The 18,907-nt window shown below is 34.1% G+C and overlaps 1 protein-coding gene across 2 annotated transcripts; it reads right to left on the bottom strand.

The window, feature by feature from the left end:
• Positions 1-214: 214 nt before the first annotated feature.
• LOC145242643 (uncharacterized) lies at positions 215-13,937 on the bottom strand. Of its 2 annotated transcripts, none has more exons than XM_080105764.1 (2): positions 13,654-13,937; positions 215-1,407 (listed from the first exon to the last, which is right to left on the bottom strand). In XM_080105764.1, the coding sequence occupies exon 2, from the start codon at positions 1,047-1,049 to the stop codon at positions 279-281; it is 771 nt and encodes a 256-aa protein (XP_079961890.1). In that variant the 5' UTR covers positions 1,050-1,407; positions 13,654-13,937; the 3' UTR covers positions 215-278. The 2 variants fall into 2 exon arrangements, with proteins under 2 accessions (XP_079961890.1, XP_079961889.1); XM_080105763.1 differs by lacking the exon at positions 13,654-13,937 and adding an exon at positions 12,910-13,539.
• Positions 13,938-18,907: the final 4,970 nt, after the last annotated feature.

Genomic DNA, 18,907 nt, shown 5'->3' on the forward strand with positions numbered 1-18,907 from the left:
TGTTGGTCAAATGATTATTATTGTTATTGTACGAGGTAAAAAACTAAAACAAAACAAAAGAAAAAAATACTTGATCAATTTATGATTTTTGGAATATGACATTTTCATTCCATAACTAGTATGGACATCATAAAGTTTTCTTTTTTTTTTTTTTTTAATTAGGTTTAATTCTGGATAAGACCCCAAAGTGATGTAAAAAAATAGAAAATAATACTAAAAAAAACTTTTGTATTTTATTAAGTAAAGTTTCAAATCATTATTGTTGTTGTTGTACGCGGTTATCCAAGATGTGTTCTTTTGTGTTGTAACAATTTATCCGAACGTCCAAACTCTTTTCCGCAGATTGGACATGAATATGGTTTCTCACCTGTGTGGATCCGGTTATGCCGCAGCAGTTTGTCCGAGCGTGCAAACGCCTTTCCACAAACCGTGCATGCAAATGGCTTTTCACCGGTATGTGTCCGACGATGCCGCTGGAAATGGTTGCGTTCCGTGAAGTATTTTGTGCAAAAGTCACACTTGAACATTTTCAAGCTGACATGGCCGTGCTTATGACGTCCCGTCTCGACTGGTCTCCCAAACCTTTTCTTAGACCGATCATCACACTCAAGCAAGCCATCCTTCCCTTCCTCCTCGCCTGATTCACTTTCGTCAGTGATTTCGATATGGACAGGTTCCTTTGTGGCGGAGTTAGTGTTGTCATTACTTTGGTCTTTCGTCAAAGGTTTCTTTCCAAGATGTATACATTGGTGCTGTTCTAGAAGATCCTTATTTGCAAAATATTCTGAACAAGCCTGGCATTTTGACCAGCCGTTTGGTATAAAAGGTGGCTCCAGGGTCTTGAGCACTTTGTCGGGATACGACTGAGGTGAATTTTCTTGTTCTGTACTACTTCCGCTATCCGTTTCATTCGATGCTGCAGATTGGTTTTCGTAACTATAATGACTATTGATGTGTGTCCATTGGTGATTTTTAAGGCTACTTTTATTTGCAAAGTTTTTGTGACAAATTTTGCAAGTGGTCAGTTGTTGACCAGTAGAGTTTTCCATTGTGATCAAGTTGAAAATCACTTCTTTTTTTCTATTAAAAAAAAAAAAAAAAAATCCCTCTTAGAAGTGAATAATATTCAGATGATTATTTTTCTAATCCCCAGAGTTTGTGACTTATACTATTATCTTTATAGAAGATATAACAAGCTTAAATGTTTTGTTCATAGGATCACAGTAGTGCACGTGGCAGGGGTACCAAGTCTGGATCAGACTCACTGTAAAATATGTAATTGTCTATTTTTCACTGCGTTAACCAAAAATAATCATACAAAAACAAGTTTGAAACGATGATTTCTAGTTGAGCGACAGGGTTATCTCCCTTTTTTGGTCTCATCTTCAAAGTCCACTGTCAAGAATTCTGAAAAAGAAAAACAATTACGAATATAATTTTTATATTTAATCACACGGATATTTATACCTTGTATTATTTGGATTATTCGGGCTACTGTCCTCATCTTTAGTGTTATTTTTACAACGTTTTGGCCGATGTAACCTCCAGCCTTTTTCAGATGTATCTTGTTGAAATCGGAAATTTGCATGGAATTTTGAACAGAACTTATTTTTTAATCCACGGAGGTAGCATGTTCTCATTCCATCAACCATGACTAAGTAGAAGTCCTAAATAATTTGCAATTGTATTCCGAGTATCACTCATTGAACCTTCAACATTCTGAAGGTTAAGGTTTAATCTCCAGAAGAGTGTCTCTTACAATAAGTAATTACCAAATATTTATCTGCTGCACCATGGGTCCTTGTGGATAATTCTAGTATGAATTTTGGGAGCCTTATTAAACCTATTCTTGTTTTTAGATGTACAGTTATGCTACTTATTAATATGAATCAATACTACATTATATATATATATATATATATATATATATATATAATTCGTATTTGTTTGTTTGTTTGTTCCCAATTTGATTAATATATACAAAAGGTGCGTTAGTTTAGTATTTCATTTATTTCTATATATAGTATGATTCTTTAAAAAATATACGATTAAGAGGTCACTTCATTTGTTTTTTATATTAAGGAAAAGCAATTGTACTAAATAGCTGTATGTTAGTTTAAGTTTCTAGCGAAAGAGTTGTGTTAAGTTTTCTATTTAAGATTGTTATTTCATCAACTCTAAATAACAATTATATTGATAATATATTTAATTTAATTTATTTGGAATTATTACTTCCGACATCGATTTTTTTATGAAATGAGTAGAGTTATTTCCCCTGATTAGTTTTTTTTTTTATATGTTCCGAAGTTCAAAAGATAAAAAAAAAAAAAACCCCTCTTTCAAAATAAATTAATTTGGTAATCGCAAAACGTTTCTAGCGTGAAAAAATAATTTCGTGTAGACAGAAAGAGGTTTTGCATTATTTTTAAATATTCGATACTCTTGCATAATTTGACATGGATTCTCGGGAATTCCCGTCAAGCATGGATCGGGTGAGACTGGCAATCGTTGGTTTAAGCCGAGCGTTGTAACGGATGCTTTAAAAAACAAAGAAACCGGAAAAAAAATACAAATTTAAATAATCAAAAATAACAAAAACCTACCTTTAAAGGACTTAAAATATTTTAATTTTATTTTATATATTTTGTTTTGTTTTTTTGTAAAATATTTATCAACAAAAAGTTTGTTTTTTTTTTCTTCAAGAAAAGATAAAAGTTTTACTTTTTTTCACCATAAATTCTTAGATGTAAGTACAAGTTTTTTTTTTTTTTTAAGTCTTTTTGTTCAGTCAAGTTTTTTTTCGGGGGAGGGGGACACAGAAATTTTACATACATATATAATTTTTTTTTTTTTTAAAGAAAATACGTAAAAATATGTTTACGAAAAGCAGAAATTGTTAAATGAAAGTATAGGAAAAAATTTACTTTTTTTTTTTCAAGAAAACTTAATATTTTTTATTTTATTTTATTTTTTGTTACGGTTGTTCATTGCCGGTGGAAGAACTTTCGAGATAAGGATATTTCCTTAGGAATCCTTTACTTCAGTTGACTGTTGAACGGTCATTGATGGCAAAAGAGAGAGGAGATAGAGTAAAGGAAATGTGTAAGTGTGCTCCACTATAATAACGCATTTCCTTCGCATATTTTTAAGGGTAGCCATTTCGGACGCCCATAAATAAATGATTTTTACTATTGTTAGAATCTCACCTGGTGAAGAGAGTATCACGTACTTCTTTTTGGGGGCGATTACATTTCCATGTTTTTATCTGTTCTTTTATTTTTTAAATTGTTGTGCGTGTGTGTGTGTGGGGGGGTATCGACGTTACCCACAATGAAAATGATTAATATCCTTAGTATAGTAGGTGTGTTCAAAATGGAATTTTATGTCGACCCGGGCAACACTGGGTACCCATACTAGTGTATATATATATATATATTATATATACACACACACACACTAGTGTTGGGATGATTAATTGAAATCAGGAATCAGAAAAAAATTGTTCTTGGTTTCCGATGCCGAAACGATTTCTTTAATTGCCTTTTTTTATTTAACTTTCTCTGAAAACAAAATCTCCTACAGTTGATAGTAATAATAAAATCAATATTTATAGATTTTATTATTACTAGTAAAAATAAAATCTATAGATCACCCACTCTCAAGTGGGTTTTTATGTTTGAGAAAATATCTGCACATTTAACATGCGATTTTACGATAATTGGGGGGAAAAATAAGAATTTTATAGTTAAATATTTAGAGACTTAATGTGCCTTGTTTGGGTTGAAAATACAATAAAAAAAAAAAAAAATAAATAAATAATTTTATAGTTAAAAATTTAGAGACTTAATGTGCCTTGTTTGGGTTGAAAATACAATAAAAAAAAAAAGAAAAAAAAAAGAATTTTATAGTTAAATATTTAGAGACTTAATGTGCCTTGTTTGGGTTGAAAATATAATTAAAAAAAAAAAAAAAGAAAAAAAAAAGAATTTTATAGTTAAATATTTAGAGACTTAATGTGCCTTGTTTGGGTTGAAAATACAATAAAAAATAAAAATAAAAATAAGAATCAGAGCAGTAATTGTATCGGAATCAGAAAAAATATAGGAATCATTTCATCACTAAAATATATGCACACACACACAATTATTATTAATTATAAATATATATAATTGTTATTATGAAATTTAAAATAGAGGCAGAGAGACCTAGAGGCTGGTCAATGAATTAATTGTTATCATTGTTAATTATAAATAATATATATAATCTATATATATATATATATATATATATATATATATATATATAAGATTATAATGCTCCCTATCTTAGGTTGAGCATATTGGGAAGTGATATACAAATTACCATTAGCGTATTAAGCGATGCTCTTTGTGTAAACAAATTGAGCTTAGGTATTTGGACAGTGTGAAAACACTGTTAATTTACTACCCGCATAGCAGGAGCCGAATAGCGCAGTGGTTAAAAGCTGACTGTCATTTAGGCGGTCGGGTTTCGATCCTGGCTTAAAGTAGTTGCTTGTCTAGCCGCACTGATGAGCTGTGAAAAAGGGAAACAGTACTGTTTGTGGATGACATATATATATATATTTGTAAAGATATATATATATTTCTGAAAGAACTCTTTGCATGAATTGTTTCCCTATTTACATTCTTATATTTTTTTTTATTTTATGGCTAAAACTCATAAAATATTTAGTTTCATTTTATACAGTAACCAGCAAACACATAGAAATGCTAATATCGTCCTCTGATGAGAAGAATAAGCATTCTTTGAAACTCCGCGGATTAAGGATTACCTAACACACCAGTTTTGGTGTATTCTGCTGAATAATAAAAACTAATTATAAATTTCTATTTTACAGCTTTGTTATTACTATTATTTGTTTATATATATATATATATATATATATATATATATATAATCTGGCTGAGTTTATCTTACTTGTAAATATTAACTCTTTAATATTTATAATATATTTTAAGTTTACCATTTTGATTACCTTGGTAAACTTATTGTAATTTTTATATATATAATATGTATAATATGTATAATTTATATATATATATATATATATATATATATATATATATATATATATATTATTTAGGCAGAACTAAACGAGAATCATCCCCCCCCCCTATAATTTTTACAGTATGTTTTAGTATGTTGTATAGTTTTCAGGGTCGGGTTGTTTATTCTGAAAGTCGTTTTTAACATTCGGAAATTCGGGGTGTTTATACTACGCTGGGTTAGGTCATAAAAAAAATACCAACTGCAGAATACTGATTAAAATTATAGTTATGAGAGGGCAGGGGGGTGATTCTCATTCAGGTCCACCATTATTTATAATTAATCGCTTTCATATTGTATGAAATTCTATACTAGGTCTGCTTAGTAAGTGATCGTCGACCAGTATATGACCTACGCTTGTCAATCATCTTACTCTCTATTGTTATTCTCCATCTATTTATTTTTACTTGGTTTCATAATGGGATTTCTTTTCATATGTGGTCAGCAATAGCAGACTTTTCAATATTTCCAGAGTAGTCCGAATAATTCAAATACAAATTATCAATCTTCATCTCAAAAATTCACAAACATGATGTTGATAGTGTTTTTCTTTGCGCAACAATATTTGGTTCGTGGGGTGGGGTGGGGGTTAAAAACAGAATTTTTGGAACCAGATAGATCAAGTCTCTTGAGTGCTTGACATTGAAGCAAATGGATGTCTTTTTTTGAACCTCTTGTACCTACCCAGTCCGAGATGGCTGGAAAGATGCAGTTGTCTAGGTGAACCTGCCATAAAAAATAATAAATAAACAACAAGAAAATAATATGCATCCCAAAGTAAGTAATGGAATTGTTATTCTTTTTAATTGTGTGTGTGTGCATTTTTTCGTATGTCCACTAAATGCTTTTTTTGGAGGGAGCGGAGGATGCTTGGGGAGGGGGGGGGGTCACTGTTTCTTAGAACTTTTTATATACTCCCTAGATTATAATACCTCCAATTTACAAAATGAGGTCGTCTGTATCTTTTTTTTTTTCAGTGATTTTATGTTACAAAATTTGTGCTCTGATTTCATTTTCTCTACTACAATAGCGTGATGTTTGACCTAAAAAACTACACATTGACGTTTGTTTAACCATCTGCTTTTTTTAATGTTTAATTTCAGCCCCTCTCAATTCCCTGCCCTCGTAGCATCATGGTAAGTTATCAGGCTATTTGTCTCAAGGCTTCGGGTTCAAGCTTACCTCCCTACCAAATTTTTTTCTTTCTTTTACACCTACAAAACACCCGGGCAACGCCAGGCACCCCCGCTAGTTTATAATATAAATCTTACCTGTCTGTTTAAATGTATGTATGCATGTATGTTTGTATGTCTGCCTAAAACTTTCAACAGAGGCAAAGGATTTTCACGAGATCAGTATCGTTTTGAAGCTTGACTCTTCAGACGACAAATATTGAAAAATTGGCTAATAGCATTATTTCCTTCACCCTCAACCGAACACTTTTTTTTACAAGTAGGGGGCACTTTTTTTCAACGATATTTTCGAAAGTCATCCCCTCTTTTTGATTGACTAGCCTTAATTTAAACCTTCGCCACTTCCAGTTTGGCGATGGATGCAACGGCAAAGACGTCACGTTTTTTATTTTTTTATTTTTCACATTCTTTCCCCCCCCCCCCTCACGGTACAGGTTCGATCCTGCCTGCCTACTACCACATTTTTTTTTTGCTCAACACACACCTCCAAACACCCAGGCTAGTTACAGCTATAAGGAGAAAAAAAAAGAAAGAAAAAGATCAACATGACTATGATGGCTACAACTGCTGCCACTACCTATAAAGCTATCTACAACGTGTCAATAAAATTACGGCTGTTTCTAACAATGAGATGCAATCAGCTTGGGTTGAAAGGATTCATTATTTAACCTTGCAACGGTTTATTAGTGTCACCAGATGCTTTATTAGGATTCTTGCTCTCACTGTTCTTATTTTAACTATTTCAGTTGGACAATTAACATTTAAAAGTTAATTAGTTATTATTGATCTATCCGTTTATCTATCTATTTACCCATCTATTCAATATTCTTAAAATAGTTTATACTAGCAGTTTCAGCTGGGAGAGAAAAGTTGGTAGAGACTGCAGACGTCAAATTTTTTTTTAAGTTTGACCCCAACTATGACCCTTTTGGGCTCAAACCAAGTTATAAAGTTAGATCCGTGTCCAAGTAACCTATATCTAAAATTTAAAGTGTTTAGACCTAAAATTGGCGGAGGAGTTTGGTAGAGTTCTCAAAAGTAAAATCGTTGATTATTGACCTCTTAACAGCCAAATTCTTGGCTGAAAACCAATCAAAACGATTTTCTCAAATCTCAATACCCCTTATGTCAAATCTCGTGTCTGTAGACTGAAAATGGACAGAGTTATTTGGTAGGGAAGTGTACACAAACAGACAGACATTTTCACTTTTATAGATATATAGATTAGGAATTATTTATTGTTTATAGAATAAAGTGTAGCAATGGGTTTTAGCTGAAGATGTTTAAATAAATTAGCTAGGTTAAATATAAACAAAATAACATTGAGCAGGTGTACGTGAGGGATGGTCACGTTAAGGAGACATGTCTTTTAATCAGTTATGTCACCGGAACTGAGGTGAAGAGGTTGGGAGTTTTAGTCAGTTGAGAGTTGGAATTTGGAATTGAAGCAGAACGGTTGGGCTTACGGTTGTCTCTCCTCCCCTCTTGGGAGGGCGTGACGTGTCTCTCAATGTAGACTGTTAAGACCACAAGCAAAGAAACTCACTTTCTATTCTTCTCTACGACACCCTGGAAAGTGAAATAAAAACTATTATGAAAACCAATCATCGTCTTGGAGTCAATGTGTTTCATCCAAAAGGTTCCAGCCCCCTCCAAGAACAAGATGAAGTCAGGATAGACAAGGTTCAGTGAGCAGAGAAGATAAAGGTATGTCAAAGATACATAAATGAGCACACACGCACACATATGAACATTAGATGATCACAAAACATTTAGGACGCGTTACAAACAAACATGAAACATATACACCTGTTTACACGGGTGCCGTTCATGTTGATAATGTAACATTTCATGCTCCTCAAAACTTGCTGGTCCTGGATATGACCTTAAACTATATCCGATGGTGAAGCCCCCAGCTTGCGGCCTTTGGGGAGTGTGGAGCAACTCCTTAATTGCCATTGCTCCCAGGTCCACTATGACCCGGAGTGGTAGTACCTGTTAGGGTCCCAACTATGGGTTAAATAGAAACAGACTTGAAAAAAAAAAATAAAAAAAACAATATATTCTATCAAAAACTTTTCTTCAAAATCACTGGATTCGGCATTAAATAATCTGAAAAGGGTTGATAAGCCGTAGAACAAAAACAACCAACCAACTCAAAACTTGCTGATAGAACTCTTCTTAAGGAGCTGAGATCCAGGTTTGACCTTAATTCAGTAGATGAGACTTTATGCTGGAATAGACCAAGATGGTTTGACTACACCCAACACATGTTAGTCAACAAGTAGCCAAGAAGAATTTTTAATTTTGTAATTCTTGGAGCTTGTCCAAGAAGTCGACATAGGACGAGGGAGAGTGATAACATCAAGCAGTACTTGACACATCCCAGGTTAACAGTAGCATTGGCAATGGATTGAATCACGTGGAGAGAGAAACGATATTTCTATTTTTTTCCCAATTTTTCAATCATTATTTGTCCGAGAGATTGCTCTTTCTATTGATACCATGTTCGTGCCTGTACGATGCAGATGACAAAAGTTTTAGCAGACATACAAACACACAAACATCATACAGATGTTTTGTTTTTTTTTACATAGGAGTCACCACTTATCAAGGCCCAGAGGCCACTCAAGGATAAAGGTTAAAGAGTGTATGGTAGTCCATGGGACAATATCATAGGAATCGTTAGTAGCGTAAATTTGGTAAATTGGATTACTTTAGGGGAACGACTCTTCAAGAATTTATTTACATTGGACTTGAAGACGACCATATTGTAATCAGCTGGAAATCAGGCAAATGGAAGACAATTCCACAGGTGTGCAGTTCTAAGAAAGAAGCTTTGTTCATGGAATCTACGTTTAGGTTTAGGCACGGATAAAGAGTGGAGGAAATTATTGATAGTGTTTTCAGATAGACGAGTGTTTCTCGTGAAAGTTTGGCAATGGGGGACCATAGATTGGAGCTCAGACGAACACTTGCCATGAAAATAATGATGAAGCAGACGTCTAAGATTTATATAATAGACAAGCAGGTGGGTGCCTGGCGTTGTATATGCGTTGGAAAAAGAATTGACTTTTTCAAGTACTTGTTCATTCGAAATCCCGTCCAAATTTCCAATTTTGGCAGAAACATTTCCAAGTTCGACAAGATACACCTGAAGAAGGTCGGAGGTTACCTCAATCGAAACGTTGTGAAATTGAAACTCAAGATAAGAAGAGTAATCCAAAGACTCAGAGTAATACACATAAATGTTATCATAAATGTTTGGCGATCTGAAGCCTGTTTAAAAACTCGATGTAGGAAGAGGTGAAGCACGACCGGAAACATCGTAGGTTAACAGAAATAATGGCAATGGATTGAATTAAATGGAGAGAAACCATTCGACCAAGTCGATGACCGGAATGTCTAACCCTTGAATTCTGAGAACAAGTGATAATAAATATGTGGTAGTAGTCGTAGTAGCTGTCTTTCAGATGATTAGTCTTCTAGCCTTTTCACAGGGATGTAGAGTTGGCATTAAGGGATCACAATTAAGTCTTTTTGTAATAATCTATATATATATATATATATATATATATATATATATATAAAAGGTAAAATGTGTGTTAGTGTGTGCACATTTTTTTTATGTCCAGCAAAGGCTTTTTTCGGGGAGGGCTCCCAGGAGGGAAGTCACTGTTTCTTAGAACTTTTTATATACAACCTAGATTAAAATATCTCTGATTTACGAAAGGAGGTCGCGCCTATCTTTTATTTGAGTGACTTTTACACGCTATTTTCGTGGCATTTCCTGGTCTCCGCGTGTTTGTTTGGCTTTTCCATATAAAAAAGTGAAACTGAATCCGTATAGAAATATGCCGGGGACGTCCAGAAAGCAACGAGCTTTGATCAATGTGGGCAAAACCCGTCATATCAAACAATTGCTATTCATTTGGACACTCCTCTTTTTATGGAGAGCTGATTTTCCCCAACATCTTGGGGGGGGGGGAACAAACAAATATGCAGAAACTGGCTTGAAGCCAAAGTTAAGTGCGTGATTTCATTCCTCTATGGTGTGATGCTTGATCTCATTAAATTTACACAAATGTCACTTAACTTTTTAATTTCAACCATTCTCATTTCCGCTGCCCCCGTAATGTCACAGGCTTCACTTTTTTCCCCCGCATTTGCGTCAAGGCTTTGGGTTCGAGCAGTGCCTATCAAAACTTTTTTTTTTTTCTTTTACACCTCCAAACACTTGGGCACCCCCACTAGTAATCTATAAAAACGAAAATGTGTGTGTGAGGATGTTTCTCAACCTATATACTCAACAGATTTTTGATCTACAGGCTTGAAATTTTGTATATAGCATATTCAGACATATGAAAAACTTTTAAATCAGTTTTCATCCAGAAAAAACAAGCTGCTACGGGGTCAAAATTGAGAAAAATGGTATGTGGGGGGTGGGGGTCGGATTTTTATCTGTTTGCTCACTGTTCCACGAATGTGCATGCGTTAATTGTTCACATGAGAGATTAATCATGTTAAGAATAAGTAAGTTTGAAAACACATTTTAAAGACTGTGTCAAGTTGGCGTAATGGTTATCATACTTAACTCATTGTCTTTAAATTTTGGTTTAGATCTCAACCAGAGTATTTTTTTTTTTTTTTTTAATTACAAAAAGTGAACTGTTTAGAAAAACATAATATTTGCATGCACATACATATCAGTTTCTGTATAAATTAAAATATAATGTTTATGCGTATTTTATGACCGGGCAGCCTGCTAGTATATCTATAAAAGTGAGAACGTTTGTGTGTGAGAGGAGTCTTTTCAACCTATATACTCAACAATTTTTTGATCTAGAAACTTGAAATTTGGTATATAGGGTATTCAGACACGTGGAAAACATTTTAATCAGTTTTCATCTGGGAAAAAGGGCTGTTAAGAGGTCAAAATTGAAAAATTGGAACTTGGGAGTCATCAGATTTTTATCTGTTTGTCAAATCTTTTATAAGGTTTGAAAACACTTTTTAAAGATCGTCGCAAGGTTATCGTACGATAACCTTGCGACGATCTTGACTCACAGTCTTTACTCACAGTCTTTAGGTTTTGATTCAACGCTTAAATTACTGCCGAAACTAGAACAATCCATCCTCTCCCTTTGCGGATCAAGTAAAAGATTGAGTTCAAAATTTCGTACAGGTCCATCGAGTTCGACTAGAAGGTTTTTATGCTCGGAAAGATGTACAGGAAGAAGGTCGGAGATTACGTCTATCGAAACGTTCAGAATAAATCAAATTATCAATCCTTATTAAAAACAAAAGAAAAAACGGGTGCTTGTTAAGATAGTCGACAGATCAATTTGTTTAAATATGTGGTTTTAAGTAAAAGTAACAGTATTTGTCATGTCGAAAATAGTAATATTTCCAAAAATTACGAAAACTCATCAAGTAAAACAAATTGTGTTTCAGTTAAAAAAAAAGAAAAAAAGTCTATTGCTATGGTCTGAAAGAAAACGTCAGCCATTAAAGAAGCGAAAAGGGAGATATGTATGTCCTCTAATTCGCAATTTTTAAGGTGCTCACATCTAGGGAAAAGTGCTTCCCCCCATTTTCTGTAAAAATGATTTTTAACTATAAATAATTTTCTACTGGATGAATTTTCGTAATTTTTAAATATATTACTATTTTCGACATAACAATTATATATTAAAAAAAAAATCGATCTGTTGACCATTTTCACAAGCACAAAAAAGGTAGTTATGCACTTATGTTACCGTACTGAAATAGCATTATTTTGAAAGTCATGGGGAGGGGGATGGTGTTTTGTAACTATTGTGTACTTCCACCTAACAAAAAAAAATCATGAAACTCGAAAATACTATTTAAAAACTAACACGGTAACATAAGTGCATAAGCATAAAAAAATGCGGTACTTCTACAGTTTATCGCCGAAATTGAAGACGCCATTTTTTTCGGGCACCTGTCGTTAGAATTAGAGGAAGAAATCAGTATTTTAAACTATGACCGAAGCATAAAATAAATAAAAAAGAACTAAGTACTACGTGCCCCAACGTAGTATAAATACCCCCAACCTCCCCATGTTAAGAACGGCTTTCGGAATAAACACTCATCAACCTCGAAAACCGTTGGTTGGGGATGTTTATACTCTGGGGCAAGTAATTAGTTCTTTCAGGAAGTAATTAATATCTACTTTAAGTTTTTTGTTATTTATTTTATGCTTCGGTCATGATTCTAACGACAGGTGGCCGAAAAAAATATGGCGCCTCCATTTTCGGCGATAAACTGTAATAGTACTACAAATGAAAAAACAACTATCAATTAATATTTACGACAAACAAATAAATGAGAACAAATTTTGGGACTTATGCAGAATACGGGCCGTGCTGAAACAATAACATTATTTAGAAGCCCATTCTTAACAAGGAGAGATGTGTTTTTTTTTTGTTTTTTTAAAAAAGTATTTTGTACTTTCATCTAACAATTCAATAAACAAAACATACCGTATAAAATTGAATTTAAACTTTAAAATCCTATCTAAAAAAAAAAAAAAAAAAAAAATAGCACGGTCCGTATGCAGTAAGTACCCAATTCCCAAACTTAAAATATCTTAAATTATACTTACGTTAAGCAAAAAAAAAAAAAAAAAAAAAGTTTATTTTGGTGCTTGTTGCTTTTGGCAACAAAATTATAATACTGCTTCAAAATAAGTTTGCTTTAATTTTTTTTTTTTTTTTTTTTACACAATCGAACATATATTTTTTTGGAAAAATATAATCGAATGAGTGTTACTGTTACAGCGTTAGGACTGTTAAAGGAACCCCCAAAAATAAACTAACAAAAAGAAATATAAAACCGACAAATATTAACGCAACCTAAAATATTTACAATTAAATTAAAAATATATATATAGCCCAAATTAAGTATGAAGAAAAAATGTATTTAAAATATTATTTTTTAAACATTGAAAAAAAAAAAAAATCCCAATAATTGATTAGTGTTGCTGTTGACTATTACTAACTGTAAACACTGGCAACAAGAAAAAAGGGGCCGTTAAAATATTTTCGATGCAATTTTTGGAATTTAGAAACTTTTTGTTTAAAAATAGAAATACAGAATATCAACATGAACAAATATTCAAATGTAAAAAAAATAAATGTTTGCAGTATTTTTTCAAATGACTTATTAAGTATATATCCCTTACAAAAGGTTTTCCATTTTTTTTTCTTGTTATTGAGAGAGTTGTCTCCCTTGTTGTTTGAACTCTTCTGGTGTCTCCCGCTCAAAGCGATATTCCGCCGTACTTCTTTGACCAAGAACTCTCTCAAATTCGACTAAAATCTTGAAATGTGATGCTAATTTTACTTACCTTCTCTAGGGGTCCTGGCTGGACATTCCCACTTTCTGACCGTGCCACACCTTGCTGAGATGAGCAAAAAAAAAAAAAAAAAAAATCTACAAACTGGGTTCGAACTGGCTCTAGGTTTTCAGTCCGTGTCGTTAACCACTTAGACACCGTAACTAGAACCCTACTACCCCGTTAAAAGACAAAGCAACACCACCACCAACAACAAAAAACGAGATTCTATTTTTTTTTTTTTTTACGACAGCCTAAAAAAATAATAAATAAATGACATTTACTTCTGCATTACACAGACGGCGGTATTGCTAGGGGTGATAACTCAAACTCCTTTGTCAAATAACACGGCAAATAAATATCAAACAAGTTTTTTCTTCTCCCCCCCCCCCCCGAACACAAAAATGTTTGAAAACCAAAACATTCATTGGGTAATGTTGCCAGAAAGGGTTTGCGGGTGGTATTTATGTTACTACACTGTGAGATTTCTCTCACAAGGTTTTTGCCCCTGGCAGAATGGAAGAAAACCATACAGAAATTACAACAAACTCACCTTAAAACTTCAACGTAAATTTTATTAAAGTAAAATAGGTCCATGGTTGCAAAAAGATGCATCATCTTCAGCTATCTACTATTTTGGGCTGGTAACATTCCCGAAGAGAATAATAGTTCGTCTTCGATAAGGGCTGGGTAGGATTCCTGCTGACGAAGAAATGCGCAGGTTGGAGACGTTGATTTAACTTCCAAGTCGAGCTGCTAGCTGAGCATAAACGAGGAGTCCATGTAGAAACTGCCCAATGGCAGGTCACACAGTACACCTTAAATTCGTCTTGACAGACATCAAATTGAAGCACAAACGTGCAAATAAAAATTCACCCTACTTAAGGGCATTGGTAATTGCAACAATAAAGTTCCGCTCCACATTTGGGCATTCAAAATGTCTTGATGCAACAAGTAATTTCATTGCCTCGATTTGACTGAGAAATCTAGTCTGTTCCTCCCTGCGTCTTCTTGGATTCGAATGAGTAATCCACGTGCGTCCCGCTCTATGTCTTCCTGGATTCTGATCTTTAAAAGGAAATTTGGCACCAAAGAACATTCTCGGCAGTTATAACATGCAATTTGATTGGTTAAAATAAATCCGTTGGAGGAGAAACCGTCCAATAAAAAGCTTGCTTATTTCTGCAGAATTTCTTACAACACATAGATTTGTAGAAATTGTCAAAAAAAACAAATATATAACAAATAAATGTTACCAAAGGCAAGATAAGTTACTCTTCTACCTATCTGGAAAAGTTTTTAGTGGTTTTACTCACTTTAAAACGTGTAATCGGATCGAAAATCATAAAGTGTTTATCAATATATTGTGAGAAATTCTCTCCCATTCGTTTTGCCCTTGGCAGGATGAAAGAAAACTAATCAGAAATTACAACAGGTCCACCTTTTAAACTTCAACGTAAATTTTATTAAAGTAAAAACATCCAAGTTGCAAAAGATGTGTCATCTTTAGCTGTCTGCCGAGCTGGCCCGGTAACACCCGGAAAGGGTAAGAGTTCATCTTCACGTAATGCTGGATACAAAACTCCTTTGACAAAGAAAAGCTGCAACAGGCTGAAGAGTTAAGTGATGCCTTCCAAGATGGATACTGCTAGACCGGTAGTCCTTATGGAGTTCACTGTATATAACTGTCCGTCCATAACTGTAGACCTAAATTTTGTCTCTGAGAGATAATTTGTAACAATAAAAGTCAATCAATTCACAGAGCACAACAGTGCAATTAATAATATTTTGCCTAACATCGATGTTTGCAAATGCTAATAACAGTTCACTCCACATTAGGGCATTAAAACGTCTCAATGAGAAAAGTGGTTTTGAGGCTACAAGCCTCGAGTGAGTTTTCTACGTCCATCTCAACCTGTTGCCTGTGTGGAAACTTGCAGTCTGAAAAAATAAATTTGTCACCAAGAATACCCTCGGCAGTTAGTAAGAACAAGCAATCTGATAGGTTCAAACAAAATTGTGGCCGGTCAAACCGACCAATGAGAAGCCTGCTTATTTCTGCAGAATCTTTTAAACATTGCCAAGGAAAGGAAGAAAAAAGTAATGGAAAATCATTACTTTTTTAATGATGTACCTTAAAAAACTATCAATAAGTGACAGGTAAGAAATTTGTCCTGAAGAACTTAACATTAATGCAAGTAATATTTAGTAATGAATTCAATGTGTGTCTGTCTGTCGCCAAAATTCAAAATTTATAATCAGTAATTTTAGTTAACTAGATGAGATATCAATAATAAAGAGAAAGTGACTTTAATTTAAGTCGATGACCTTAATAATGGAATACAAGAATTTATTTTGACATTTTGTCTGTACAACTTGGACAAACCCACTCACCTATGGTTTCTCGCTGGTCAACCCCAACGCAACTTAAAGGATACCAATTATCGCATGAGTTGCAACACACCATAGGTATTGTTCCATCATTGGCGATCGAACATATAGTGCAGAAGAAGGGGCCTCCTTCTTCTGTAAATTCTGCTATTGCAGATCCAGAATCATGTTTTACCTCTAGGGGATAAATATTTTTTAATGAATGAACTTGGACACACCCGTCCCTCAAAACCGAGGCTGAGTGGACCTTATAGTCATTAGTGACCAATAATTTAATTACTTTGCCCAAACCCCAGAAGGGTCAGGACTTGATGACTTGGTGACTTGATAAGAACGATTTCGCCCTCCGACACCTTCGGGGGGGGGGCACCATCTTTAATGTTGGCGTCTACTTCTCTAATTGACAGCAAATAGTCATTGTATCAAAAACATTTAAATTTACTGACAAATTCATCTCTCAGTTCAAGATCAAAATCTACACCCACATGTTTGAAGGGTTGAACAAAATTTCTCCTATGGGAGGGCAGTTGAGATCTGGAGGGGGCTTTGCAAGGTCAAAAATTGATTCTCTTACATATAATACAGCTGTGGAGAACAGATTTCACTGCTTGTCTCCCCTGAGGGATCCAAAAATCGGATAGCCTTAATTTGCTAAGGGTAGAGTTTCCTCCCATATGACAACAATTCAAACGTGATTCAATAATGACCAATTTGATCAGCTGATTATTTTTTCCTCACAGCATAGGAAATTTTAGATCATATGGGAAAATATTGGAATTCTGAATGCATCCTTGGGTCCGCATCAGTCCATCTTTATCAAGAAATAAGCCAAGAGCTGTCAGCCTTAGGGGTGCAACTTTATTTGAAGGTTGTTTCAAATAATCCAATTCCAAAGGAAAAGCTTCATTTTGCATATGAGAAAAAAAGCAACAATTTAGCTTGCTTAAAGGTGTTAGTACTTCAGTGTCATAATTTCTCACCGAATCTTCAAACTTTTTCTAAGACATTAATTGCCTTAAATAATGTGGAGAAATCAGATATTTTGATTATTAAACGACTTTTGTCTGAACTAGCTTCATCCGAGAACATACATGTTAAGATTTTTTTTGTTATTGTCATTAAGACAGGGTAAGGAAGATATGGGCCAACAGATGCTAACTTGATTTAGCCAAACTGGTCCGCAGATCCAAAATTTGAACGCTTGTTCAAACTTAGAGGTTGTAATGCTTCTGGTTAAAAGATCTGCTGAATTGTCCGGCAAAAGAACATATTTGAATTTAGGGATTACCCCACATTTAAGGCTAATCTCCTCCATAGATTGTTTATATCTGATATACGATTTTCCACAAATATATTCTTTTTTGAACCTTTTCCGTCTAAAACCCATGACAGGGCTACTTGTGCATCAGACACAAGAAAAAATGCTTTGATATTGATAGACATTAGAGCCTCCAAAACCTAAGGAATAACTTTAAGGGCTAGATATATAGCCATCAATTCTAATGCAGGGAGTGATTTCTCTATTTTTATTAGTTAATTTGTACTGAAAAAAGTCTGTGATGAAAAAAAAAAAAACAGGCTTTCGATGAAAATTCCTTCAAAATCGTATTAAAACAGGTTTTCAGTTACACAAAAAGTTTGTGCATTCTGAAGAAGCAACAAATGCAGTCGGAAGAAAATTTTGGTCAGTGTCGAAAAAATAAACAGTGAACAGTTTTAACAAAAATTGAAAATAGAATTGAAGATTTATGCCCCTGTCATTCTCATATTTAAAATTTCACTTTTCTGGCTTTCTGTGTGGCGAATTGCTGCACCAAATTCTCCGTGGCAATTTTTCAGCTTAGTTCATGTTCAATGCTTATAACAGATAAGCCAGCTAGTCTTTCTTGACACACTGAGTTTCAAAGAAAGTTTTTAATTAGTTTCAATTTAGTGAACTGCGCTCACAGTTTGAAATTTGATTAAAAATTCTAGAAAACGATTTAGATTATTTTGTTTTTAAGCAAATAAAATTTAGAGTTTTATCTTTCTGTTAAAACCAAAAGTTGTTAAAAAATAATGGATTTTAACGGTTTTTACGAAGATTAAGAAACAACAACAATTTACTCGAATGGCAAACTCTACAAAATATGATATTTATTTTCAAGTTAATCCGATTTTTTTTATTACAATAGATCTGTAAAGCCCAAAATAGCCTTGCGGCTTCCCAGGGTGTTGTGGCCCCCCAACAATTGCGGGATCTGCGGGGGGGGGGGGGGGGGGCGCTAAGCACAGCCCTGCTCCCAAGCATTTAATTAAATGGAGATTATTTATCCATTAAATAAGTTCCAGGCCTATTATTCCGTGAATAGCAGACCCATTCAATTTAGAGGATCCAGGACAAAGACGAAAACCCTCCTTAGTCAATTTTGACGTGATCTCATCAAATTTGCCTACTTGGAATTTTAATCTCAAATCATTTGCAAATAAAGCAGAAAAAAGAAAGGGACGCTGATGTACCAATTTAAGAGACACTTCCACTTCCCCAAGTTTTAATGAATTAGTCCCCACAAGTGTATTAACAGGCATTTCCACCATCCCTGGTTTTAATTTATTCCCGGGACTTATACAGTTTAATATTACCGCAGAAAAGAAGGATTTCTGGCTACCCGTATCTGTGTGGAAACTCATGGTCTGAAAAGATAAATTTGGCGGCAAGAATACTGTAGCAGCCGAAACTTGCTACAATCACAGGCAGGAGCTAATTCTTGTGACTCGATATTTGAAATCCATTTTCTCTCTGGCTTGTCCAATCACAAGCCAGCCTTCAATCATGTGACCAAGTGCATAAAAGGTGAAATCACAAACCTTTCCTTCTCTTACTCCCTGGCTTCAG

This window comes from Euprymna scolopes, chromosome 21 (assembly GCF_053919585.1).
Source record: "Euprymna scolopes isolate OS-2025 chromosome 21, ASM5391958v1, whole genome shotgun sequence".
NCBI classification, from domain to species: domain Eukaryota; kingdom Metazoa; phylum Mollusca; class Cephalopoda; order Sepiida; family Sepiolidae; genus Euprymna; species Euprymna scolopes.

Bases quoted from the DNA above. Each gene is read 5' to 3' on its own strand.
- LOC145242643 (XM_080105764.1), bottom strand. From the start codon at position 1,049: ATGGAAAACTCTACTGGTCAACAACTGACCACTTGCAAAATTTGTCAC.